This window comes from Rhipicephalus microplus, chromosome 4 (assembly GCF_043290135.1).
Source record: "Rhipicephalus microplus isolate Deutch F79 chromosome 4, USDA_Rmic, whole genome shotgun sequence".
Lineage (NCBI taxonomy): Eukaryota > Metazoa > Arthropoda > Arachnida > Ixodida > Ixodidae > Rhipicephalus > Rhipicephalus microplus.
This window is the reverse complement of record NC_134703.1, coordinates 200,710,268-200,737,837: the sequence shown is the minus strand read 5'-3', so window position 1 is coordinate 200,737,837 and position 27,570 is coordinate 200,710,268. Positions and strand designations below refer to the sequence as shown.

Genomic DNA, 27,570 nt, shown 5'->3' with positions numbered 1-27,570 from the left:
TTATTTGTTGTCAATTTTACCATCTGTAACATGGTCCTCTTGCATAATTTGGTTGCATATGCCGCAAGTGGCATAAAACATTCCGACTTTGACCTGCAAAACTCTCGGGGGTTCACATCTGAAAATTTTTTCACACTGTGCAGTTGACACTGCCAAGCAGTATCACTCATTCAGAAACTCTCAACGTTCCGGTGTGCAGTTGAAGCGCTGGTGCGATATGGCGCTTGGAAGATTTTTTCGCCTGAAGCACTCATGACGATGAAGCACCGTCCTCGGATCATGGGGGGGGGGGACCTTCTGCTGGAGCACCGTTTCTGACTGCAATGGCAGTTCTATCAGCATAATGAAAAGACCATGGAGCTGCCCTTTATCGCCAAATTTATTTGCAATACCTTGCCTGCTACTGTAAGTGCAACAGGCAACATCACAGCGAGAGGGCCTGAAGACAGGTCATGGGAAACAGGTGCTCTTTCTTACAGACAATTTGTAGAGTACCTGCAGCGTTACTTGCTTTAGAATATGAGGAGATTTATATGTGTCTGCTATTATTTTCAGTAAAATGTTTAGTACTCAATGTTCAATACAATATGCAATATTTCTGGCCACTATTTCATTCAAGATGAAACTTTACTATTTTTACAAACCTAAAAAGAAATAAGCCTGCAAAATATGTGAATGGTACATAACTGTGGAGCTGGCTGTCATAACAGGTGATCACTAGAGTAAAATTCCTACATAATAAAGCTTCATGAAGTAAGAAAATAACCATGTGCACTGCTATATTCATAACAATCAATAACTTTATTTCACAAGTTCTTTTAGCCTTTTTGAAATAACTTCTGCCACAGATGGATGAAGAAAACAGCTGATTATATGCCTTGCCGACATTCTGTTCCTGCCAGCCACTTGTCTTTTGTCAGAGCAGCGCTCATGTATCAATGTGGAGCCAGTTTTACTTGCATAGTCTTCCCAACTGAATTGCGAGACAGATTCAAACGGAAGTTTCGTTGATGCACCACGCAGAGTTGCATTCTCTGAATGATGGGACTGCAAAAGTGTCTGCAAGTACATCAGGTTTTGCTCAGGTGATGTTAGCTCCTGCAGAACAAAGATGTACAGTTATTGGAAGCGTCACCTAACAGGCTTGATGATTAATTGACAGACATTTTATGCTAGCATCGGGCCCAAGAGTTGCAACTTTTAAGGGAAAGCATTTTATCGTGGTCTAAGCTATGCGAATATAGGAATTTTTTTTTGCCAACCACTTCAATTACCTTGGCTACATTTAAATGCAAAGTTTAAGGGAAACTTAATTGTTATAAAAGCAAATATCTTGACTCAATTTAGAGGAGTTCTTGCCTTTACAGCAAAAGCTGGTTAGTTCGAACTCGAAATAGACTATAAAATTGTTTGAATTAAGCAGAGTTGGAATTAGTGGGCACGTGCTAGAATGAGCAAGCCACCTCTAGTCTTGTTATTGTGAACCGTGTGCTACAACATGTTTGTGGCATTAATTTCTTCGATTAAGCCCACAAAGCTTTAACAATGAACATCATTGATCAGTCAGTAATAAGCCAAAAACAAGCATGGATATGCATTCATGTGAACTGTGAGCCTTAATGTCAAACTATATGTTCCTCGTCGTGTTTATCTACATAGCAGAGTTGATGCAATCAAAATTAAAAGGAATCAAATTTCACTTTCCTGCTTTTGTTCTGCTGTCGCTCTATAAGACTGATTGATATGTGCAGTCAAATGTCCCAAAACCACCACATGATTATGAGAGACCCCGTAGTGGAGTGCTCCAGAAATTTCGACCACTTGGGGTTCTTTAACGTCTTTTTAGCGCACGGGCCTACAGCATTTTTGCATCCATCAAAAATTCAGCTGCTGCAGCCGGGATTCGATACCGCGACCTGCGGGTTAGCAGCCGAGTACCTTAGCCAATAGACCATTGCGGCGGTGCGTAACTCTGATGAGCATCGCTTGCAGCTTGCCCAAGAACTCCAGGGCAGTGTCCACTGTGCTGAAGAAATGCTAGTGCTTCATTGCTTTGCATCTCCAGTGAAATTAGTTGCAAGGAGCGTTGGAAACGCTCCTCGCCGACAGTGTTTTAAGTTTGAATGAACAATTGTCAATTCTGACACATTCAAATTATCAAAAGTTTTGGCCCATATAAATCCAAAGGACTGTGCCGGGACTAGTACGTCAACAGTTCAAGTAAAGTTCAAATCAACCAAGTTCGAATTAAATAGGTTTTACTGTACTGCAAAAACAAACCTGGCATGTAAAGTTTGCTGAAGAGTGCAATAAAAACGTTTGTCATGGTTTCATCAGCTGTACCTAATACTAATACATTTAAGGCAGACTAAATCAATGTAGTATCATGCACCACTGTGTAACAAGTGATTAAGTTGCAACGAAACTTCTGTAGAAATATTTCAAATGCCAGGGCCAGGTAGTGTTAGAAAACATATATGTTATGGTGTTCTGAGTAACTTTGAATGTGCACTTGGCCTGTGTCATGATACATTAAAAAAAAAACATAAGTTCTGGGGGTTTGACATAATATAATTATGAAGTACACTGCAGTTTGAGGTAAGAAAATAGTAAATAAGCTCAATTGTCTATTCATAACGAGAGGTAACTTCACTAAAAAATTCCCCAATTTGCAGATGGCGGTCAATAGCGAAACACAATTGGTCACAAGCTAAACCCCAGTCGACCTGGACACCTACGAGCCGACTGGTACAAAAGTAGTTTTATCGCCACAGGCGGGACAATGCTTGCCTCATTGATGTTTACCCAGTGTTCCGCTTCATCTTCATAGCATGGTATTAGTCCAGTGGCAAGGGTCCGTGTGACTGCCTCAAGGAGCTGGGAGTCCTTGTCTTGATGCTGCGAACAGGCGAGCACCTTAGTTGCCAAGGCCCCACGTCAAGAAAGACATGCCATACCACAGGAATCCAAGAATTAATGCTGAGTGCAGCCATGAGACAAGACACATAATGCCACCAGTGGTTAGGTACAAGCAGAACATCTCCGGGCTCGAGCACCACATGGTAAGGTCTTGCCGACTGGAATAGGACATTTCATTACACACCTTGCGGGATTGCTGGTATGTGTGTGCCTACTTGCAATTCTGGAAATGTCACAAAATCAACTTCTTTGAAGTTGACCAGGCTGAATATGCTGGACTCCTCAAATGGTATTCTTGTAGGATACAGATAGCTTCCATCCTTTGGTGGAAACATAGTCCATGACTTCCTGTAAAATATAAACATCCAAGTAGTACTCCACCGAAAGAGAGTCTAAATGTGTCACCAGAAGTTACTTGAGTGTGTACCTTGTTGACACACATCTCGCAAGCATTCATTACACAACAGCTGTGCGAATAGCAAAATTTTGAGATTGAAAAGAAATCGAATATCGGAGCGTGAGTGCAAATCGAATGGAATATTTTTAGAATAGTTCTCGAATAGTTATAACAACACTTAATGTGTCAAAGGCAAAGATGCTCAGTCTCTTCTCCTCTTTCAATTCCTGTAGAAGCCCAACTGAAGGTTAATTGTGCTCACTTTGAGTCAAGAGTTCCCAATCTGTCAACATACAAGAACATTTGTAATTTTGAATGCTACAAATTTTTGGCATTGAATATTTCAGATCTTCTGCCTAAATTTCATGCCCAAAACAGCATTAATTGAACCCCCACTTCCATCACATCTATATCATTTCCATGTTAACCAGTGTTTCCATGAGCCTATACTTCAGCAACTGTAGCGGAGCTTGAAATGCAATTTTGCCGTATTACAATATTGTGATGAGGTGAAGCATAGAGAAAATCAGAAGGGGTCACTTTTAATCGAATGACTGTATTTTGTCTGTTTTAAACAGACGCTCAACGGCAGAGGAGCCTAAAAGGTAGCTTCGCCACAATATGAGAATGTAATGGGGTGAGGCATATCACAAGTCTGAAAGGGTCACTTTTAAGAGGGCGTTGACTGCATTTGTCTTTAGGAAGTTTGAATAGTACAAATGGCAATTTCAATTAAACCGAATTGAATAACAAACACTTCAAAAATATTCGAAGTACTGGTGGGGCATTCAAAATATTCAAAATACTGGAGGGGCACCAACTTTCGTCTAGGGCTGTTCGAATCCTCTATACAAAAGTCCCGTCGTACATGACCAGTCCCTTTGCATCGCAAGCAGTGCATAGGTGTGCCCGGCGCCACGACTAGGTCTAATTCTCCTGCAACGCGTACTTGGTGCGAAAGGTCCTCAACCATAATTCTACTCTTTAACTTGAGTAGCACAGTTCTGATCATCGACCCTTCGTCACTGACACCGTCGACTCTCCAACAATCTCGATTCACTTCGACCACATTGCCGAAAGCCACAAATTTTGTCCGCACATTATCATCGGCGATTCCATGAAGCAGCCAATGAAGCTGCAGATTTATCTGCCAGTCCTGGGGATCGACTATAATTAAGACACCGGTGTTCATTCACCTGAAGTTCCTTTAAGGACAACAGTTTCTTTGACGCGACCTCTCTGCTCCGGGTAATCGCCCAGTAGTGATTAATCTGGTACGCCCCGAGTGCAATAACATCCAACAGCAGTCCAGTGGGACAAGTATCTGAAGTTTTCAACCCTATGGGGTCTTGCTCGAACGTCACCATGCAAAAATACAGTGTGCAAAGCAGCACGTCGTGTTGGCAGATGCGGCAGAATCACTTGATACTCTTCAGTCGACCTGTTTCCACGGCCCTCAAGGGTCGCTGTAGCCACTCCGACGGAGCCCTACATCCTGCATCCGTTCACTACCGTGGCCGAAAGCAGAATCGACACGACCACGCCTTTGCTTGTGAAAACAGTGAAAAGAACTTCCTCTGCTTGTGAATGTAGTGAAAGTAGCTTTCATGCTTCACAAACACATGCGTCCTGTATAGATTCTTCTTAATTCTTCTTAATGCAACAGAAAATATTGCAGTAATAATGCGTTGTACAAGCATCCATTGCCAACAAGCGTCAGAATATGCGATTATAATAATGGCTTCGTGGTTGAAAGCCAGTACCCCACAGCAAAAGGCACACACACTATAGCGCTTACTTCATTAAGGCCACATATAGAGAATGGCCCTCTGTGACTTGATCTTGAGTATTACAGTTGTTTGGTCATTAGCCCAAAGTCCCTAACCTTTATTCTTGGTACAGCTTTATTTTTTTTTCGTGGAAGTTCCTTTTCACTCTTTTTCTGTACTTAACTTCACATTCTTTAGTTCTCTCTTCTGACAGGCTGGCCATCACTTCAACTTACAGTCTCATTGGCGAGTAAATATATTGCTTTGCAAGAGCAGAGAAAAGTGGTGTGCACCTCAGAGCTGTTTTTTAGGGCTGGGTATGATGAGCTATGCTTGAGTACTGATTTATGTCTCAATTAGCTTGCTTCACTAGCCCATTAACTGCTGAATGTCACAGAGCCGTAAACTTGAGAGCAATTCTCTGTTGGTTTGCCCATTTATTGGGTTGATGACTCCGTAAATCTGGTTCACTGTCTCTCATTAATATTGCCTCTTTGTCAAACATCTTTTAGTTTAGAAAGGAAATCAGACTGTTGGTATCCCCTTTTCTGCTTTTGCTGCCACCATCCTTTTACAAGCCATAACGTATGGATTTTTTCACAATGTTCTTCAATGTCCATTGTGATGGTTAAGGACGTTCGTCACTATGTTTGCTTATAGCGGACGAGAAAGAATTAACATGAACAATTTATTTGATGGCACGGGTGGAACGGCTGACGGCGCACGGATACGCTACCGTGTGCAGCGCCGTTGAGTCGGACGTCGCGGCCAACCCAGCAGTCAGTCGCCACTCCGGAAGTCCAGGATCAGGCTACGGCTCACGAGGACCACGCCCGGTAGGCCTCGCCCACGAACCTGCTCCCGGCCACTGCACCCAGGCAGGAGCCGTTCAGCAGGCCCCGTCCTTGGACCTTGTACAGGCCGACGGACTCGACCTCGAACGGACACACCGGAGCTCGACCTGGCCGACACGTACGGGTCCCACGTCCGGCTCAGGAACGCTGCCAGGAACTCGTCCTCTCGAGCGGCGCACCGCTTCGTCTGCCTTGGCCAGGGCACCGCCAGGTACCCTCGGGTGCACACTGCAGCTCATGAGCTCGTGGCCCACGTCCGAGTCTGGGGCGTCGCTGGGTACGGCTCGGCACCGCTCGGCGATCCTCGATTCAGCCAGCAACTCCCCTGGCACCTGGATCCTCGGCCGCCCTGAACCTCGCCCGGCTCCGTGGTCCTCCAAACACACGCCCGCGTCTCGCCCGGCAGAACGTCTTGCTCGTCCCTTGCCGATGTGCGACGCTCTGGTGACACCAGCGCTTGATGGCATGGGTGCGGCTACGGAGCAGTCAACCCGCATCGGAGACGCGATGCTCCATGCGGGGAATGGCCGGCCCGTCCAGCGAACAGCTTGCGTCGAGACGCGATGCTCGGCGCAACCGTGACTGTTAGCCAGGCCACATTCATCGCTGTGCCGAACGGCTGACCGTGGAGACGCCTCGCCGAGATCCGCGATGCCCTCGGCAAGGAAGAGAACAGCAGGCCAGGCCGCGCCCCGAGATGCAGTACTCGTGCCGGCAATGCCGCCCCAGCTGGTGGTTGGACAGCAGCAGCGTGGACGGCTGCGTTCCCCGGCCGGAACCTGGATTGCCTGTGTCCGACGCTTCGGCCCGCTGTCTTCCGTCTGCCGCTGCTCCGGCTCGTCCCCAGCCACAAAGCTTACTACCACGTAATGGTCACACGTGGCCCAATCGTGGCACGCCACCTCTATGCGCCACCACAGGTCATCAGCCGATTCGCTGACACTCACGCGCACATTACACGCGCCTTGCCCCGCACTTCCGTCGTTGTCGTTTTCTTCACTCATCACATCCACGCTTCAGTTCCCTAAATGCTCCTTCCTGCAGTGCTTCCCATTGAAATGGCACATCAGCCTTTTGTCAGCTGGGTCATATGTTTAGCCATGAATGATAATTTCTCATAAACCTTCTATAGTAAGCAAACAAGCCAAGGAATCTTTGTATGGCTTTCTTGTCTGTCGGACATGAAAAATGCTTGCTAGCAGATGTCTTCTGGAGTTGTACACTACCAGTGCTGATGATGAGGACAAAAAGTAAACACCTTCTGATATGCTAAATGGCACTTCTTAGGCTTTAAGGCGAGTCCTGAAGATTTTATTGCACCTTCTGTCTATGCAGGTGTCCTGTTGAAAATCACCTCAAAATCTACGTTGCCGAGATGAACGAGTCAAAATTGCCATTTTAGGCCTGCCAACACTATGTCCATTACTCGTTGCAATGTTTCCGGTGTAGAGCAAAGCTTAAATGGCATCACCTCAAACTGGAATAACCCATCCGGAGTAATAAAAGCAGTTTTTTTCTGTACCTTATGTAGATTTCAATTTGCCCATATCCACTTTTGAGGTCCATGGACAAGCATTGGCATGGAATATTCAGTCAAGGGTGTCATCTATTCTTGGAAGTGGGTCGACATCTTTCTTTGTTATCTTGTTCAGTAGTCCCCCCTTTTTTTATGAGAATGACTGACACTGCCCAAGAGCTTTTTGAAGGCTATATGACATCATTAGGAAGAATTTCGTCCATATGATTCTAAATGGCTTCCCTTCTCACAGTGACACACTATACAGGCTTTGGTGAAGAAGACAAGCGTGCTCACTGGCTATGATCCAATTCTTGGCAATGCATGCTTGCGGCATCTTGGATGAGGTTTCAAAACAGTCACCGTAGCTTTCTCGGAGAATGCGGGTCTCATTTTGCCTATTGCAGGGGAACTCAGGATCAATGTCGAACACGGGGGTCCGGTTTTAGGTGGACAAGTCTTGGGGAGTATGGCCGGAGATGGCAAATATGTCTGGGATATCTCCTACTTCGTCTAAGAAAACAATCATGGTGCCTTTGTTTAGGTGCTCGTGTTCCTTGTCGAAGGTAGTTACGACTGCTCCACCTAGTCCATTCTTGAAGTAAGCGATGCCAAGTTCTTGGTCTAAAAGGAACTGGTGTTCCCTTCAATCATACCTTCAACAACAACGTCTGAGTCACCTGTAGCCGCTGCTATTATGACACTTGACCTTGGTGGGATGCGTACTTGATCTAGAACACTCAAGAAGACATGGTGCCCTAGACTTGTCTGACTGCATGGACTGGCCGATGTAAAGTGTGATGAGTCTTGATTTAAGGCCGATGACTACTCTATGTTTGGTAAGAAAATCTATGCCCAAGATAACATCGCAGTCGCACTGCGGCAAGACTAAAGCACGTCGGGTAAGTACGCCTGCTGAGAGTCAATCATGTTATGCATCGTCCTGTTGGCAACATGAAAGTGCCCTCGGTTGTGTGGATCACGGGACCATCCCATACAGTCATTAGTTTTTTCAGTTGCTGTGCGAAGGATTTGCTTATTACGAAATGGTCAGCTACCATGTCTATAATTGCTGTTACACTACAACCGTCAATAATTATGCCTAGACTAAATAGTGAACTTACTGCCGAATTCACAACCACACAGAGGAAAAAAACACATAGACAGCATGGGCACTCACAACTGTTTATTCCTTGAGGAAACAGGCTATTATAAACCCACTTCTTGTCAGCACATGTGCTAAATGATCAGACCGTCGCTTACCTAATTACGCTATTCAACACATCCTCTCTTGATAACGTGTTTCCGACTCATACAGGTTGAGTGACGTTTTGCCAACACAATCGTACTCAGTTTCTTTATGTGATAGGCCTCCAAAATTTCTCGTGCTAACTTGCTTTTACTGCTTCCCAGGATCCTAATCTGAGTGAAGCATGGTGTGCATCTACAAAAACTGACATACGCGCTTAAATACGCACTGTCCTTATTCTTTACCGGGAGAGCGTAATCTCTCGCTTGTTCATTGACACAACGCTCCGTGAGGCCAACATAGCTCTTCCCGCACGGTACGGGTATATTGTAAACCACTCCAGTGGCGTACTTTGTAAACAGCCACGCATGCTTCTTTTTGCAGCCTCTCGGCTGTTGAGCATGACTTCCATTGATGTGAGGGCCCAACTTCGCCAGTTTGTTTGGGGCGGCGAATATGAGCGGCACACCATGCCAACTCGCCACCTTTTTTAGGTTGTGTGTAACCTTATTAACCTCCAGATGGTGAGGGTGCCAGAATTTTGAAAGTATACTAACATCGTCTTAATATATAAGAAAGGAGATGACAAGGACTTGAATAATTACAGGCCGAAAAGTCTGCTTTCCATCGTATACAAGATATATAAAAAGGCAATTTCTAACAAAATTAAGACAACATTAGAATTCAATCAACCAAAGGAAGAAGCAAGATTTCGAACAGGCCACTCAACAATCGACCACATTCATACTATCAATCAGGTAACAGAGAAATGCTCAGGATACAGCCAACCATTATACATAGCCTTCATAAATTCTGAGAAAGCATTTGATTCAGTAGAAATATCAGCAGTCTTGCAGACACTGAGCAATCAGGGCGCCAACGAAGAATATATAAACATCCTGCGAGAAATCCACAGAGAATCAACAGCCACCATAGTGTTCCATAAAGAAAGGGACAGAATACCAATCAAGAAGGTTGTAAGACAAAGGGATACAATCTCCACAATGCTGTTTACCGCGTGCTTACAGGAGGTTTTCAGAGGCATAGAATGGGAACAGTTAGGCATAAGAGTTAATGGAGAGTACCTTAGTAACCTGCGCTTCGCCGATGACATTGCAATGCAACTAAGGGGACAAGTGCCAACTGATTATAACTGAATTAGACAAGTAGAGCTGAAAGGTAGGTTTCGAAATTAATCTGCAGACAACGAAAGTAATTTACAACAACCTGGGAAAAGAACAGCGCTTTTAGATAGGCGATGGGAACTTGAAGTTGTAAACAACTATGTCCACTTAGGACAGCTAATAACCGCGGAGCCGAACCACGAGATTGAATCAACTAGAAGAATAAGCACATTCGAAAAGCGCTGTCAAATCATGACTGGTAGATTGCCACTATCCCTCAAGAGGAAGGTATACAACAGCTGCGCCTTGCCGGTATTTACCTAGGGAGCAGAAAACTGGAGGCTTACAAAAAGGGTTCAGCTTAGATTGAGGACGACACAGCGAGCGACGGAAAGGAAAATGATAGGTGTAACCTGAAGAGACAAGAAGACAGCAGAGTGGATCAGGGAACAAATTGGGGTTAAGGATATCATGGTTGAAATCAAGACGAAGATATGGACATGGGCCGGGCATGTGGCGCGTAGGCAGGATAATCGCTGGTCATTAAAGATAACTGACTGGATTCCCAGAGAAGGCAAGCGGGTTAGGGGGAAACCAAAAGTTAGGTGGGCAGATGAGATTAGGAAGTTTGCGGGTATGAAGCAGCAGCAGCAAGCACAGGTCCGAGTTGACTGGCAGATCATAAGAGAGGCCTTTGTCCTGCGGTGGACGTAGTCAGGCTGATGATAATGATGATGAAACCTTATGAATATAAGGTACCACCTCCTGCCGTTCTTTATCTTTTCGTGCTTCAGCCAGGCCTTTTTTTACCTTCTGAAGAAGGCATGCTGCAACCGCATACAAAACCAAGCAAGGGAACCCGACGATGTTCAAATGGTCTAATTGTGCATTAAAAATAGACTGTATGAGATGTGGACACGACTTTCGAAGTGCGGACCCCAGGAAAAGGATTGCAATGCCCCTAATCACGCTTTGCGAGTGGGCGGAAGTAAAGGTAAAAGTTCCTTTTTCGTACTGGAAGAAAAACACCAGTAAACATGATTGTCACAAAGGGTTAGTTATAAATTAAAAAACTGCAGGACCTCATTGTCAGGCAGCCTATGCGTAAAGGACAAGCCTTCACTGCTCTGTTGAAAAGTCTCTAAAACCTTTTCCACCATTACTTAGTTCGTCAATTCATCTCGTATTTTTTAGTATAATGAAAAAATTAGACCATATAAAAGTCGCTGAGTTCCCTTGATTGATTTTGTATGCTGTTGCTGAATGCCTTTTGCTGAATGTAAAAAAAGGCCCGGCTGAAGCATGAAACGATAAAGAATGGCCAACGGTGGTACTTTATATTCACAAGTCTACACACAACCTAAAAAGATGGCAAGTAGGCATGGTGTACCCCTGGTGTTCGCCACCTCAAACAAACTGGCGAAGTTGTGCCCTCACATTAATGGAAGTCGTGCTCAACAGCCGAGAGACTGCCCAAAGAAGCATGCGCAGTCGTACACGAAGTGCGCCCCTGGAGTGGTTTACGAAATACCCATAACCTGCGAGAAGAGCTACGTTGGCCACACGGAGCGCTGCTTCAATAATCAAGCAAGGGAACACTCTCTCACGGTAACGAATGAGGACGGTGCGCATTTAGGTGCGCATGTCACTTCTTGTGGATACACACCTTGCTTTACGCTGATGTAACCAGGGGTCTGCCCAGATGACCGGAGCCTGCCAGAGTCTCGGGGAGATGTCATGGAGAGGAGCCCGGAGCTGCTAACACTGCTAACTTTTATTTACATTATATACAAGTAGCGTGTTATTACATGATGAGAGCAGCGTCATGGAAGCTCTCGACGGAAGCATGATGGGAGCTTCTGCGAGCTTGTGAGAGCTTGTCAGGAGCGCCTCGGCGCTCGCATTTTATGTCCTGGTCTTTCCAGGATTTCTTGCAGGAAAAAAAACAATGGAGGCCAGGACAGTCCAATGAATTTTGTCATCTTCACCTCCGCCCCCGAAAGGGGAAGGTGAAATGCCGCCTCCATCCTAACCCACGAAAGGGCGAAGAGGCACGCCCAGTTCAGCCCATGGCAAGAGAGAAAACACTGCACACCGTGCACGGCACAGCACGAATACGTCGAGTCTTACCTGTAAGTCAATTTCGTAGTCTGTTGCAGTGATGAGTATGCGGCACCAGGCAGACCATAAATTGTAGAAACAGCGGCATCAAGGAGGCTACGGAGAACGTGGGAAATGCATCCGTAGACGGTTCTCAGACGCTGGGCCTTTTGCCTGAGGCACCTTGACGACAAAGCAAGCCAACTCGACCGGCAAGAACTCTTCCTAATCCGTCAGTCAGTCAAGTGTGTCCAAAGGGTTTTACAAGGCGCGCCGATGACCTGGGATAACTAGAACGATTTCTCTGCTGTCGCCGCTCTTGATACATCTCTGAGAGCGCTGACTCGGAAGAAATCAGGGTAGGCTCAGCCACAATGTCTCGTGCGTCCCTAGCGTGAATCTTCTGTCAGCATCAACCGCCAGTATTACTGAACCTGACGCGTTCCGTCAGGCCTTGACATCTTCCATGTAAATTGAATTTCATGTTGCGCACGCGATAATTCCTCATCGTATTCGTAACTCGTAATTCACACCACATTCTCTTTTTTTTTATTTTATTGAATCTTTTGCATCTTTTTTGCGTTGCCTGGCTTATTACGTGTATGTTTTGCTTTTTGCCCGTTTCGCTTTTGCCCGTTTCGCTTTTGCTCGTTTTCCTATTATTGAATCTTTTGTAGTTTTTGTGCGTTGGCTGTCTTATTACGTATATGTTTTGCTTTTTGCCCCTCCCCTCTACAACGCTGTAAGGCCCTGAGGGTAAAATAAAGAAAGAAAGAAAGAAAGCGGCGTCAAGCCTGGCAGGCCGATCATAATGCAGATTAGGATCCTGGGAAGAAGAAAAAGCAAGTTAGCACAGGAAATTTTTTAGGCCTATCACATAAAGAAACGGGGTATTAATTGTGTTAGCAAAGTGTCACTCAATCTGTATGAGTGAGAAGCACTTTATCAAGCATGCGTCCGATAGCGTGATTAGGTAAGCGACGGCCCGATCATGTAGCGCATGCGTTGACGAGAAGTGGATTTATAATAGCCTCTTTCCTCAAAAATGAACAGTTTTAAGTGAGAACCCATGCTGTTTATGTGTTTTCTTCCACTGTGTGGTCATGAATTTGGCACCATGTTCACAATTTAATCCAGACATGCCAAACTAGCCCAAAAGCGAGTTGTACTAAAGTATGTCTAGGACAGAAATTTTAGGCCTTGAGTTGGCAGTCAGGCTTGGTATTGAATCATGGCTTCAGCAAGTGCTACGATTGCAGTCGGGATGTCGTCAAGGTCATAGCAAAGTGTCGTCGTAGCAGCCATGATGTCTCCGTAGTGGCGCCGCCGTCGTGTGCTGTGGTCACTGGAGGTTTTTTGTTCATAAGCCAGTAAGCAACCTCACCCCCAAAAGCTGCTTTACTCAGCTTCTCCTGTGAGGGCTGGGGGCCTTCTTCGCGCTTCCGTAATGTAGCCGCGACTTGCCAATATGAAGCCGCACTATGGCAGTGATGGTTATCATGATGTACTGGTCGGCGAATACTCGGCACTGTGCACGTAGTCTTCCACTTTGCGGGGTCACTCTCTTGTCATGGTCGTGGTATGTTGATGGCAAAACCACGAAGTCCAATGCATTTGTATGGGCAGTATCTGACTTAGTATGTGGCCGGGCTCACTGTTTGTCCAGAGTCCTCCAGACGTCTGCTCTTTACGGGCCTTCCAAAGGAGCGGGAGAGTGGATGGGTGACTGCGATCGCTGGGGTAGTTCCTAATGCTCCCAGCATGTGTTGGCAGGACCTCTTGGCCAGCGTATTGCTGCAGCTTAACTCTCACTGCCTATTTTTCTTCGCTTGGAGTTGCCAGCCGAGAAACGCCCAAAGCACTTTGAACTTTTTCACGTATGACATCTGTCAGTGACGCCTATAGAGGCTACCACGGTGATGGTATTAGTCGCCACAGCTCTTCGCTGACTTCATGTATTATTTCCTGCTAATTGCTTGGGTTTGAAAACGTCTCTTGAGGGTCTATAAAAGCTATGGGTGCTATACGGTTGTGCTGGCGGTTCTGGGCATCTGTCTTTTCAATGGTGGATGCCTCTTGCGGGAACTCTGCAACAGCTTTTGGTGGGTTGTTCACCAAGCCAGCGAAAAGGGACTCTTAACGCCTCACATTAAAAGCCCGACGTTTTTTTTCTCTGCCATGTTCAGAACCACACGCCAGACGAGTAGCTCCATTTCCTCGACATGTATTGGCACAGTTTTGTTAGGCATATGGCTTCACGACTGTAGCAAGATTTCAGTCCTTTCTTGCGGAAGATGTTGGCAAACACATTAAAAAAAAATCAGTCTTTTTGCTTGTCACATTGTCAAAGAAGCCTCATAGTTTTAAACTGATGTTCTAGCAGGGCCGTTGAAGGCGAAAGAAACTATGCAGATTCGCCTCGTCACTGAACTTTTTAGTGAAGCCACATGAATGAATTGGTCGAGCAAATCTTCCAAATCTTCCACAGGTGAAGCATGGAAAGTCAGAGGCACTTGAGGTGTTAATAAGATGACAAGGGTGGGTGCAGTTGGTTGGCTCATGCTCGACGTCAAGGGTTCTTTTTTTTGTGAACTGTGTCCTGCGTTCCAATTTAGACGGTGGCTACTGCGAGTCGCCTCACTGCTTTTGGGAGTCTTGTCCTTTCCTGCAGCAGTCAGATCAGGGCCTGATGCATACCGAGAACCTCGTGACATAGCTACAGCATGACAGGATGAGGAGCAAGGCGCAAAAATCTTTTGTTTAATTGGGCTCACCTGCGCCTGAAAAACGCAAGTGAACCCCAAAGGGGATGGTGAAAAACTATGCCGGTGCTTAAAACTGAGCTTGCTTTAATGACAAGAGGCATTTCCATTGAAATGTAGCACAACCATATGCTAACGGACAGCGCGTTCATGATAAAACAAGGATACACTACTTATGCGCATCACAAGCAAAGCAATAAGGATGGCGACTTATCGTGACAGTAAAGGCATTGTTGGCTACCTGCTGACTTTCCGTAGGGTGTCATCTTTAATTTCCTTTTCCAACAGATAATGTTGTGTCTAGGAAGTTAATTTTACTAAAAGGGTGGCTCATGGTAAACTTAATATGCGAGTGAAAATTGTTATTATATTCGTAGCACAAAAAAACAAATGCAAACACAAGTAAGGAACACACATACACAGTACGGTTACTAGACACCAACAGACTTCTTTTACTGAAGGACAACATGAAAAAGCAGAAAACTGTCGGACACAAGTACACGCGCATCATCATACTCCTAGGTGCTTCTGTGTCTTCACACGTTACCACGTTACATACGCAAGATTTGCTTTCAGATACTCAATCTCTTTATGGAAATAAGGAACTGACGCAACTCTGGCACATTTTCTTTCATTCTCACTGATAGCAAATGCCTCCATGATTTCTCAGGTTGTTTTATCCTTGTCACTCCAAAGCACATGTGTAGTGGTCGATTCCGGAGCCCAACTACACCTGCCCCATCAATCCGGCTATTGTCTGTCCCCCACTGCCTGCACATCTACTGCCGCAAGATTCTCTCGCAATCTGTCATTAAGACAGCGGCCGGTTTGTCCCAAGTAGCATCTGCCACAGGAAAGGGGTATCTTAGACACGACAGCCGTCTCTCAAGGCATGAACGATGCTGTGTGCTTTTTGGTGAACGCTACGGGGTGGCACACCGAGCCCGTGCTTCTCTCCTCTTCAATTTTTACATGTGAAGCAGCTCTCTGACTAGCCTGTGTACCGCTGTCCATCTGAGTCTCCGTGCCAAATGGCCATAGCAAGGGGCTCTTCGAAATCAAAAAGGTCCCCCCCCCCCCCCCCCAAAAAAAAAAAATTTCTGCCTACACAGCTGGTGCACAAACTTTGGCTTTGCAACCATTCATCACCGGGCACATATGGGTCAGCTTCTTCGGAGCAGAGAATACCACCTTCTTAAGCCGATAGGAGAAGCGGTGGATGCATGGCAAGGTCTCGCACTTGGCTTGCTAGAGCACCTTGATTGAGCCCCCTCTTCAATCGTCGCCTCATTTAGGAGGACTTCGGCCACACAACTGATGAATTCTTTGGTATAAACCAGCCCTCTCAAGATGTTCTACTTGACGCTGCAAACTTTGTTCGGAAAGGTGGTCACATGACTTTGCTTGGGCCACCTTAATGAAGCTGACAGCAATTCCCCTTTTTTATTAGTTTTGAACGGGTCAAATCATACCTGAGCATTACTTTTTTTTTAACTTGTTTTATAGCTACAGCCCACGTGCTTCTCAGGCATCTCAAACCACACATCAAGAAATAGAATACTTACCCTTCCGGCAGTTCACAAGTAAACGTGAGCCGTTTTATATAGACACTGAATACACTTAAAATATTCCACACACATTTTTTCTCGTGCGTGAGGCTCTACACCTCTCATCATCACCATGTATTGTTCAACATATCTAAATACTATTGCTCTGCGAGCCTGGTCGATTTGCGCTGCAATGCATCTGTCACTATCACTGAACAGTGTACTTACAACCGGAGCTATGCTCCACCCAATACAAGTACCCTCCCTCTGTACAAAAAAACTGGTCAATAAAAGGTATAAATGTATTCACAAGATAAAAAAAACGCCAGACCTACGTGGAAGGCACAGCACAGTCACAGGAAAAGCTGGAAGAGCGACCTTTCAGAGCCTTTTCAAAACACTCATTGGGTAACTACTGCAGGCACACTTGCTTGATATCCTTACTAGGGCCTTATAATAAATTTTTTGGGGTACTAGGCTGGCATTCGCTATGTTATTTTTCATCATTCTTCTGAGAAGCGTGGTATCCGCTAAGCAAGGAGTTTTGTGCCAATTGTTCATGCAGTGGCTGATGACGATGAGAAATTGTGGCTGAAGTGGGTATCCACCACTGTTAATAGTGAAACAAAAACAAGCTTTTGTAATGGGTAGACAGTGATGAAGAGAGCTGGGGCATGGTGCTGAGGTTTACAGCGTGTTACTACACAATTGTAAGTCATGCAATAGGCACATCTGCAGGCTGTGTCTTGTTCATTAAGAAGTTACCGGGTCTGGTAGTGCAAGATATCTTTTCTTGCCCGTCTTGTAGATTGGTTTCCTGTGATTTTGTATTTAATGAATGCTAGTGGTGTATTATGTGTATTTATGCACCAACCATTCACGAGGAATGCTCACCGTTTTTTTTAAAGCTAAAAGAGCACTTCAGTTTCAAAAGCAAATCTGTATTGGTGATTTCAACTGCGTCCTCAACAAGCGAGATCGATCAAACGGACGCGTCATGTACGATAAAAGTAGTAGGACGCTAGCAGACATAATTACTTAATTCAAGTTTGAAGACGTGGGTGGCTGTATGGAGGAAACGCGGGAAGCGCGTTTCACGCATTTTCAGGGGAATAGCTATGTACGCCTTGATTGCATTTACGTGTCCCTTGAATTAATAGCTCACTGTAAGGCGTATGCTGTCCACTCAATACGCTTCAGTGATCATTGTTCAGTTAAATGTGATATGGGAGGGAAAACAAAATTTGGAACTCTTTTACGGGAGTTGTGGAAGATGAATTCTACTTTGATCACTGACGAGTATTTGTCAGATTAGGTAATGAACTGCATCAATGAAATAAAAATGGATGATGAAGTTAAACTTGCAGAACAATGGGAAGAGTTCAAGCAGCAAATAGAAATGAATGCTATTCATCGTTTTGCGCATTGAGTTATGAAAGGAAAAAGAAAGAAAAGGAACTCCAAATTACCTTGGAAAGACTAATTGGAAAGACTCCAACTTCGTCTTGAAAAACTGCGCAGTGTCTATCGCCCCTTTTTTAACTCTCATGTACAAAACGTCGCTTGAACAATGCGTTTTACCGGCTGATTGGAAAAATGCCAACGTAACCCCAGTATATAAAAGCGGAGATAAAACAAAAAAGTGTAACTACAGGCCCATTTCTCTGACAAGCGTATGCTGCAAGACACTCGAACATATCATTTACACAAACTTAATGAATCATCTTCAAAGTAATAACTTCTTTTCCCCATTGCAACACGGTTTCAGGGCGGGTTTCTCGTGCGATACACAACTGGTCGAGTTCACGCACGACATTGCAGCTTCTATTAACTCAGGCCTTCAGGTTGACTGTATATTTCTGGATTTCCAGAAAACATTCGATTCCGTGTCACGTGTGTTGTTGTTGCAAAAGCTTCATTGTCTAGGCATACCTAATGCCCTTCTCATGTGGATTGAGGCGTACCTTTCAGAAAGACAGCAGTGCGTGATTCTTGACGGTGTGTGCTCATCAAGCGTCGGTGTATTGTCAGGAGTGCCGCAAGGGTCAGTTTTGGGGCCCCTGCTTTTTCTTATTTTTATAAATGATATCTCCGACAATCTCTCTAGCCATGTTCGATTGTATGCTGACGATTGCTGCATTTACAGTAACATTACCTCTGAAGCGGACACCGTTCAATTGCAGAATGACTTGAACTCCATAGTTTCTTGGTGTGATTCATGGAGAATGACACTAAATCTGTCGAAGTGTAAATTGGTGAGGTTTACGAACAAAAAACAGCCTCGGATTTCAAATTACGTCATGGCCGGGGCTACCTTGCCGGTTGAAACAGAATATAAATATCTAGGGGTCATTTTTTCTGCCAACCTATCTTGGAACGCTCATATTAATTACTTAACATTAAAGGCTAGTCGAGTGCTAAATTTTTTGAGGCGCAATTTCAGACAGGCACCAACTAAGTTGAAAGAAACGCTATACATATCCAATGTGCGTCCCATATTAGAATATGCCTGCAGTGCCTGGGACCCCTCAACAAAATCAAATATAGAAGCCCTGGAGCGTGTACAGGCACGCGCAGCACGCTTTGTGGCAAGCAATTATAACTTTACCATAAGATCAGCTGACATTCGTTCAGGATTGCAATGGCCTCTGTTAGCTGACCGGCGGAAATACCTACGACTGTCCCTATTTTACAGCATATTCATGAACAAAACAGGCATCGACAAGGATCAGTATATAAAGCCACCTACCTATGTGTCACCCCGTACTGACCATTCTATAAAACTGCGTGAATACACTTCCAGGATCAACGCATTCAAATACGCCTTTTTTCCAAGAACCACGCATGAGTGGAACGGCTTGCCAGAGGAAATTGTCTCTGCGCCTCCCTTATCTTTTGTTAAAAATTTGCACAATTTTTTGTTGAACTAATCATTACTGTACTAATTATTATTATTTTTTTTTTATTGCCCTATGTTATCAATAGCACTCTTCTCTTTCAACGTTTTGCTTTGTATTTGCAATTTGATGCCTTATTTATGACAGTGTTGTTTCACTTAGTTGTTTCACTTTGTTATGACTATGTTCTTTCAAACGATACAGCCTTTTATCCGCAACCATCTTTTTCGGTATATCGACCGTACTGTATTCTTTTGCTTGTTCTCCCCCCTACAATAATGCCCGTAAGGGCGATGTAGGTACATGTATAAATAAATAAATAAATAAATTGAGTTGGAGTGCAAACAACTGGGAGAGTATAAAATTGACATACACAATATTAAGCGGAAACTTGCACTGCATGACAAGGAACGCTACCGCGGTGCACTAGTTCGTGCTAAGGCTGAGGCTTTAGCTGTTAAAGAGACCGCAACCAAAATCGTGTTAGGGGTGGAAAAAACGAATGCTCGACATAATCACATTGAAAAAATAGAGAAGGATGGTCACAAAGTGACTGATACTGACAGCATTTTATGCGTATTTTCAAGGCATTTTGAAAATTTTTTTGCGTGTAGACAGGTAGAGCTAGAAAAATTTTAAGCAGAATATTTAGGACGCATGCCACAAGTGAGTGAGGAAGTAAAAAGCGCTTTGGTATGATCTATCTCTACATCTGAAGTTGAACGGGCGATTGATAAGTTAAATCCCGGCAAGCCTCCGGGACCAGATGGTCTTTATGCCAAGTGGTACAAGTGTTTTAAAAGTGAATTGTCTTCTATACTTGCAGGCGTTTCTAACGAGGCATATGAGGAAAAGAAATTGCCCCTGTCCTTTGGCGAGTCACGCACCGTTCTGATTACAAAGACAGGCGAGGTTGAAAAGCTCAGGCACGTCACAGCGTACAGGCCAATCGCACTTACACACGTAGACTACAAAATATTAATGACAATATTGGCAGCTAGACTTCAGTCTGTAATAGAAGATATCGTTGGTCCACACCAACCATGTGGAATCAAAGGTCGTTCCATAATAACAAATGTTCATAAAATGCGGTCTGTGCTCGAATCTGTTGACATCAGTCAAGCTCGTGTGGCCATACTCCAGCTGGATCTGAAGAAAGCATTTGATTGCGTTTCCCATGCTCTTTTGCTTGCAATATTAGAGCACATTAATGTTAGTGAGATAATTATGGACGGTGCAGCCATGGCATATCAAAATGGTAGTACATGACTAATAATCAACAAGACATTGCACCCCCCCCTTCCCACTAGAATTTAGAACTCAGTGTGTCAAGGTTGCCCTGTTGGTCCACTGTTGTTTTGCATCTACATCGAAACATTATGTCGGTCAATACTGCAGAACGACATCATTAGTGGGTTTAGATTACAATCCTTTTAGGTCAAACTACTCGCGTACACTGATAATGTTGGGATTTGTAGCACTTCTTATGAAAGTATTGAACAATCAATCAGTTTCTGAATCTTTCGCCGAAGTTACAGGAAGCCACATAAACTGGGGTAAATGCCTCGGCTTTTGGCATGGATATTGGCATGGTTATTGGCCTTGAACACCAGACTTTTTTGCAGCCATTAAATGTCCAAAAATGCCAGTTATATATCTCGGTGTTCCGCTCGAGTCATACAAAGATACTGATAAATATTGGACACAGCAAACAAAAGATATTAAAGAGAAAGTGAATAGGTAGAATGCAGCTTATCTGTCAATGTTTGCAAGGGCTACTGCATGCAACTAGTTTTTTGTGTCTAAGCTGTGGTATGTGATGCAAGTGCTGTACTGTTCCCGGGTCAATGTGCAAAAATTGCATCAGGTGTTTGCAATATTTTTGTGGGGGTCCAACTGGAAAAGGTGCAGCCGCACGAATTTGCTTAGACGGGTGAAGTGTGGAGGCCTTGGGCTAGGACATCTGTTTATCAAGCAGTTAGTAAATAGTTTTTTTTTTTTCCGCAAGACAAGAGATCCTTTCCTGCTAACAGTGTGTCAAACAAGACTAAGTAGACTGTTGCCTGCGTTTGTTGTGAGCACTCATATTACTACAGGGGCTGTGCAAGGATACATGAAGGAAGTTGTGGCCATCGAGCGGTTCTTGTGTGTTCGTTTTTTTCGACTGACTGCCTGTGGTCTGTTGAAAAGAAAAAACTGTACAAAGATTTACGTGACACGATGCTCCCCATCCCATCCCACTGTACAGAGCGCTACATGCAGGACGCAAGGGTCAGAATGTACATAACGAGTCAAAAAAAGGCCGGCAGCTTTAATTGCAAAAATGTTCTTTTTTAATTTACACACCAGAACACTTCCTGTAAGAACCTTCCTAGAGGAGCGTGGGTTTTATATGCGGGGGATCTCGCTGTCTAATCTGCAAAAAACTGGAAACAATTGACCACGTTTTCCTGCTCTGTTGGGAAGGAGTTTCCTTTTGAGACGTACTACAAATGACAATTTAAAAAACTTCTGTTAGACCCTCATGGAATCAGGTATTTGGCAATATAGAATGATGATGGATTACCTTTCAATTGTATCATAATGACTACCTTGCACGGTATATGGCGCTCTAGAATGGCTGATTATCACTGTGACCCTGACACGAGACCAGCAAGAGAGTATTTTAAAGAAAGTATCTCTATGTTTCTCAAAGTAGCAAGAACAGATGTGTACCTTTATGGTTAGAAAGGGTAGAAGCCCTACTGACCATGAAGGCATTTCAGGACGTGATGTGTTATAGTAAGGCTTGACGGCCGTAGTTAATTTTTGTTATGTTTGTTGTGCATTGTATTATCTTTATGTTAGCACCCCGTGTGTGAAGTTTAACTGGAAATAAAGAAAAAAAACAGCATAGCTCGATGGTAGAATACCAGACTGGCACCCAACAAACCAGGTTCTAGCCCCACTGTCATCAGTGCTAGGGTTTTTTTTTTTTTTTTTTGTAATTTCGTGCAATGTGGTTACGGGCAGTGGCAGACAACTGCATGTGACCCAAGTTGTGATCTCATAACAGCTTTCGCTGTAAAAATAGTAATTCTAACAAACTCTGAGTCGAACTTCTCGATGGGATCTTTTACCACACTCAGAATTTCTCGCTCAGGAATAAAAAAAATCCTTGGCATCAAAGAAAAAGGCAAAACTGACTCTGAAAAAATCAGGGTTCTTTACCCAAAAAGGATCTGTGACCTTCAGATTAGACAAATGCCACTTGAGGAACTTGGAAACTTCAACTTGCCATGCGCCCTTGTATTTGATGATCGAGTGCAAAGAAACGCTATCTTCACAAGTTTGTGTTGCAAAAAAATCTCAAGCAACCTTTTGTTAGCAGCAAGTTCACTCTTTCCTAGATGCACAGATTAACTTACTGTATAGTGCTACCACTTAGCCTTTGCTGGAACAACACTTGCAACTTTGAAGGTCTTCATTCTCTTGCTTTTTTTCACGGTACACTGACAGAGACGTAACCATGAACTCTTTATCGCCTATAAACAGGGACAGATACCCCTTTCCAGTGGCAGATGCTGTCTTAATGACAGATTGTAAGAGCACTGAGTGGCAGCTGATGCAAAGGCAGCGGGGGAACATTTGGTAAACTAACGCCGCAGGTGTATTTGTGCTCCAGAATTGACCACTACAAGTCTGCTTAGAAAAGGCAAGGAACAGGCAATGTGAGAAATCATGGAAGCGTTTGCTATCGGTGAGAATGAAAGAAAATGTGCCAGTGTTGTGTCGGTCCCTTTTTCCCGTAGAGAGGTTGAATATCTGGAAGCAAATCTTGCACATGTAAGGTGGCAACATGTGAAGCTGCAGTTATAAGAGTGTGTGATGGTGCACATGCGCTCACGTCGGACAGTTTCTTGCTCTTCCAAGTTGTCTTTTAGTATAAAAATCAGTTGATGTCTACACATGCCCCCGTCCTGTGCATGTGTTGCTAACTTGGTCTGCGTTTGGTTTTCGTGCTACGAATATGATTACAAGCTACTCAAACCAACTAGCCCACTTCACTGCCTTGAGAGAAACTGATTGATTTGTGGAATTGAACGTCCCAAGACCACCATATGATTATGAGAGACGCACCCTTGAGAGAAACTAATTAAAGTATTCAATGAATCTGTTGAGTGCACTTATGCCTTCTTCTCATGTAATAAATATGTCGTCTTTCTAGCGGAGCTAAATGAAAAGCTTCAGCAGAAACTATCTCATAAGCTGCGATTCTAATTACCCCATACGTACACTGGTGGTAAAGGGGGTTCCCATACTAGTGCCAGTGATTTGCAGGGAGTAGGTTGAATCAACATTTAAAATAAGCACGAGGTCAAATTTTTGTAATGAGAGGTAAACTACTGCATTGCATTTGCTATCATTCTATTAGGGTCTTCAAGACTGCCTCAATAGCTTCAGGATAGGTGGAAGGTATGTAAATGATCATTTAGAGATATTTATAGCGGTTTAGTAGGTGTGGTACTGCTGAATACTGTCTGGGATCTGCTTGACAAGGAATTATCTATGGAAACACCTGGAATGTTCAGGAGGGACCTGCTCACTAATATTTAGGCATCAACTGATACTTGGAGTGCGTGATCCCTTTTTCCAACTAATTCTTTCGTTTTTCGCTTAACTTAATTCAGAACAGCAGCCCTTCCTTCTATGCCACCTTCAAGCTTGCCCTCTCTCGTGTTTTTGTTTGGGGAGAGGGTAGAAAGCATGCACTATCACACACACACTAAGTGAGGCCTTGAAGAAAGCTAGGTCATTTATCAGAACATTGTCAGCAACACCCACTGTTCTAAACTTTCTCCTCTTTAAGCTTCAATGTTCTCCTGAGCCTTGCTGCACTAAATGTTCCGCTTAAACATAGTGCTTGAAGGTGCAGATGTGGTACTGGTCAGATTATCAATTTATCCGTGATAACTGAATAAGTATGAAGCAATATCCAAGCAAAAAGCTCAGACAGTTGCCGTCTTGACTTGAGACCTCGAAACTTGCCTTCAAACGCCCAGTGGTCAAGGATTTTTCATCTTATGAGGCAATGTGCATCACAAACAAATAGTAACGTTCGATGAATACTGAATTCTTACACCAGCGGAGGATTTCTTCCTGCACAAATGCACTGTTGAAGCCTGGGTTAAATAATGCCATGAAAGTATTTCACGTGGAAGAACTGAAAAACTTGTGGCAACTTCATCAAATGGGCCACTGGTGAATACCAGGGCAACCGGGTTAGGTTCGTCAAAGATGGCAATAGTCAAAACAGAGGAAGTTGACAAGTGCTCGCTAGCAACTGCTCATGGTGAAAGAGCTACAAGAAGAGCACAGCTCACCGGAAGTATGAAACACAGTCAAAGTGTACACACACCCACTTGTCACGATGATGTGGGCTTTGATTTTGACAATGTTTTGATTTTTTTGTGTACTATATCAGCTACACTATTCATGTAAACACATGCTAGAGATAGCTCGAATTCCTTTATTCCTTTCTTGAGTCATGCTCCCAAGTGACACTCATGAACTGTTCTTAGTTTTGGTGTGTTCATATTGGATGGGCTAATTTTTGCATAATTTCTCTTGTTCACACATTTCTACCATGATGCAGTATCTGCACTGAGGTCATTTGGTGTTAAGCAAATAACTGAACACGTGTTTGTCTTATAGTAGAGTTATAGCATTTTCTATGACAATTTTTTTTCCTGAACAAGGTCCCACTTTTAATGATAAATTGCACAAGACATTAGAGCTTCTTGATGTACTCCAAGATGCTCCATAGTGGTCTGGTGGTTATGGTGTTCACCCGAAAATCCTGGAACTGTATTCCAGCCGTGGCATTTTGACAAAGGTTGAATGTTTGATGCTCATGTACTTTGATTTAGGAGGATGTTAAAGGACACCAAATTGTCAAAATTTCCGGAGACCTCCACTATGGCATCTCTCAAAATCATAACATGGTTTTGGGACGTAAACGACAGCAACATTGATGAGCTGCATTTAACCTGCTTCACTGTGATATTGACGTGGCAGGAATGCTACTGTGCGTCAATAATAAAATAACCAGCAGGTGATGTTTTGATAAAAAAGTGGTTATTCCTCCATCATAAAAATCAGTACAGCATGAAAGTGAAACTTACCCTTCCAAAAGCAGTTGTATGTTTACTGTACATTCATATAAGAAAGCTTGTGCAATGTCTTGATGCTCAACAGCTACAGTACCATTTGAGCTGAGCGCAGCCACATTGATGCTTAGTGATTAATCTCGAATACGACTAACGTCCATGACCAATGATTAAGCAAACCTTTGTGGCGGTCGTAGATGCTTAAGGTAGCTGTAGAGGTTACCAGTGAGAATGGAATTGGAGAAAGTGGGGAGGCAGCCCAGAGAGCCATCACTAAATAGACGCCATACTTGAGATACGGTCGCCTACTTGCGGCATATTAGAGTACTGAATGCCACTACCATACAAGAGAGAGAAGCAATGCGCGTCGTGTCTACGCTATTGGCCTGCTGCAATTTCTCACGGGGCGAGCATCAGTAGAGAATGATGAACGCAGAGTTAAAGCCACGCGACGCAGAGCTATTTTTGCTATGAATTAATTCTATGAGTGAGGCTGATGCTAGGGGCTTCTGTCCATTACTTTTCTCATTGGACCCTACACTAGCCTCAGGCTATGGGTCCAATCAGTGTTTGTAAACCTCATGTGACAAAAAATGTTCAATCAATCAATCAATCAATCAATCAATCAATCAATCAATCAATCAATCAATGTTTCCACTTAGCATCATCAAGATTCTACTTCTTTTGAAAACTCCCCGAATGGGACAGACCCATAGAAATAATGCGTCGAAGAACGAATCGTGGATGTCACGGTCATGATGCATCAAATATGAAGCCCACATTTGTAATGCTTCCAGAAGTATGTGGTCGTGGCGCAGTCGGTAGCACTCCTGGCCTTTGATGCCAAGGGCCAAAAGGTCGTGAGTTGGTATTTCATTGACGGAACTTTTTTCTTCACTTTCTAATTGTGCAAATTTTTTCAACGTCATTTCCATGACAGAAACAAGTCACTGAAGTCTCGGTGAGCCCTGGCATCAAACACTTTTGTGTTAAAATTAATGTGACATTGCAAGCTTCGCATCCTTCCAAAAGCTAGTGCTCCAACAGGGCAGTTTCAGTGACGTAAATGCAAGTCATCTATATACGGTCTAAAGTTGTTTGTATGCACTGCACTGTTTTGTTGCAGGCCAAAAAGAAGCCATGAAAATCATCTTACTTGCCAATTAACTGAGCGACCAAATTATAGCCATAGGTGTCTTGATGACAAGGAGTGTCTGAACCTTCACTTCCAAGCCACAATGTGCTGTCAACACCTTTGCGGCCAGGGAAACCAAACAAACTCCAGTCCACGGACTGGAATAGAAAAGAAAGTGAACAGGCCTGCGCACTAATGTTTAGGCACGCTGCCCAAACAGGGTCTAGTATGAAGAAGTTACCTCTAGCACACTGGGTAGATCTCTGAACACATCGTGCATATAATTGTAGCTTGAATATGCGAAATGGCTTGAGCTGTTGACAGTAGCCAGCTCGTTCTGTTTGTCAGTGTGCCCGGAAATCCACTGCAAGAACTGTTCTATTGTGGCAGCTGAACGCGCACCTTCTGTTTCCCACCGAGGGGCTCCTGCGAAAACGTGAAGGGAAACTTTTATTTTCAAAGTCATGGCAACAGCTCAGATGTCCGCTATGAAGCTTGGCACCCAACTTATGCGCTTACTGTGAAATTAACGCGCTTTAGCACGAGACATCATGGATACAATTTCTGAAAGTACTCCATGATGTTATTGAGACCTCCATAATATTATTTAGGCACCCTGGTTCTGCATGTACTTCTTATCACAAGAGAAGACGAAACAACATTAACGAACTAAAGTGATTGACCGCGCACGGCACTGAAAAGAAACATCGCGAAGTTACGCCTTGAAGTTACGTCCACACTGTGAAGAAATAAAAAGAAAACACAAGAGCCTTCCCATTTACAGCAGAGCAGTACCTGCAGCAGATTTAAGTCCAACTCTGAACTTCAAAGACACATTTCGGGTTTTTGAAGCCCAATCTGACAGAGTCCAAGACGAGCACTCCCACGAAGACAACGCATGCCTGAAGACGACCGGTTGTTTACAATCTTCCAGGCAGGTTTCTTGCGGCATTGCTATTTTAGACATGACTGCTAGCAGTGTTGCCTCACACCAGCTCACAAAGCAGCGTAAACACAAATAGAAGCTGGCTGTACGCTGACCTTTGAGTCAACAAGACAGCATGGCATACGCACACAGAACACCTAACGCATGTCAAGAGAAGTGCGTAGGTGTTCTGGTGTGCTCACCGGTGGCAGTGGTGTGCGCCGAGA

At 44.1% G+C, this 27,570-nt stretch overlaps 1 protein-coding gene across 2 annotated transcripts; it reads right to left on the bottom strand.

Annotated features, from left to right (window-relative positions):
• Positions 1-782: 782 nt before the first annotated feature.
• Positions 783-27,570, bottom strand: HSPBAP1 (HSPB1 associated protein 1). 2 transcript variants are annotated; one of them, XM_075893934.1, is made up of 7 exons: positions 27,460-27,570; positions 26,660-26,844; positions 26,440-26,576; positions 3,135-3,267; positions 2,958-3,077; positions 2,791-2,898; positions 783-1,098 (listed from the first exon to the last, which is right to left on the bottom strand). In XM_075893934.1, the coding sequence occupies exons 2-7, from the start codon at positions 26,696-26,698 to the stop codon at positions 802-804; spliced, it is 834 nt and encodes a 277-aa protein (XP_075750049.1). In that variant the 5' UTR covers positions 26,699-26,844; positions 27,460-27,570; the 3' UTR covers positions 783-801. The 2 variants fall into 2 exon arrangements, with proteins under 2 accessions (XP_075750049.1, XP_037279553.2); XM_037423656.2 differs by having other exon boundaries at positions 27,214-27,554.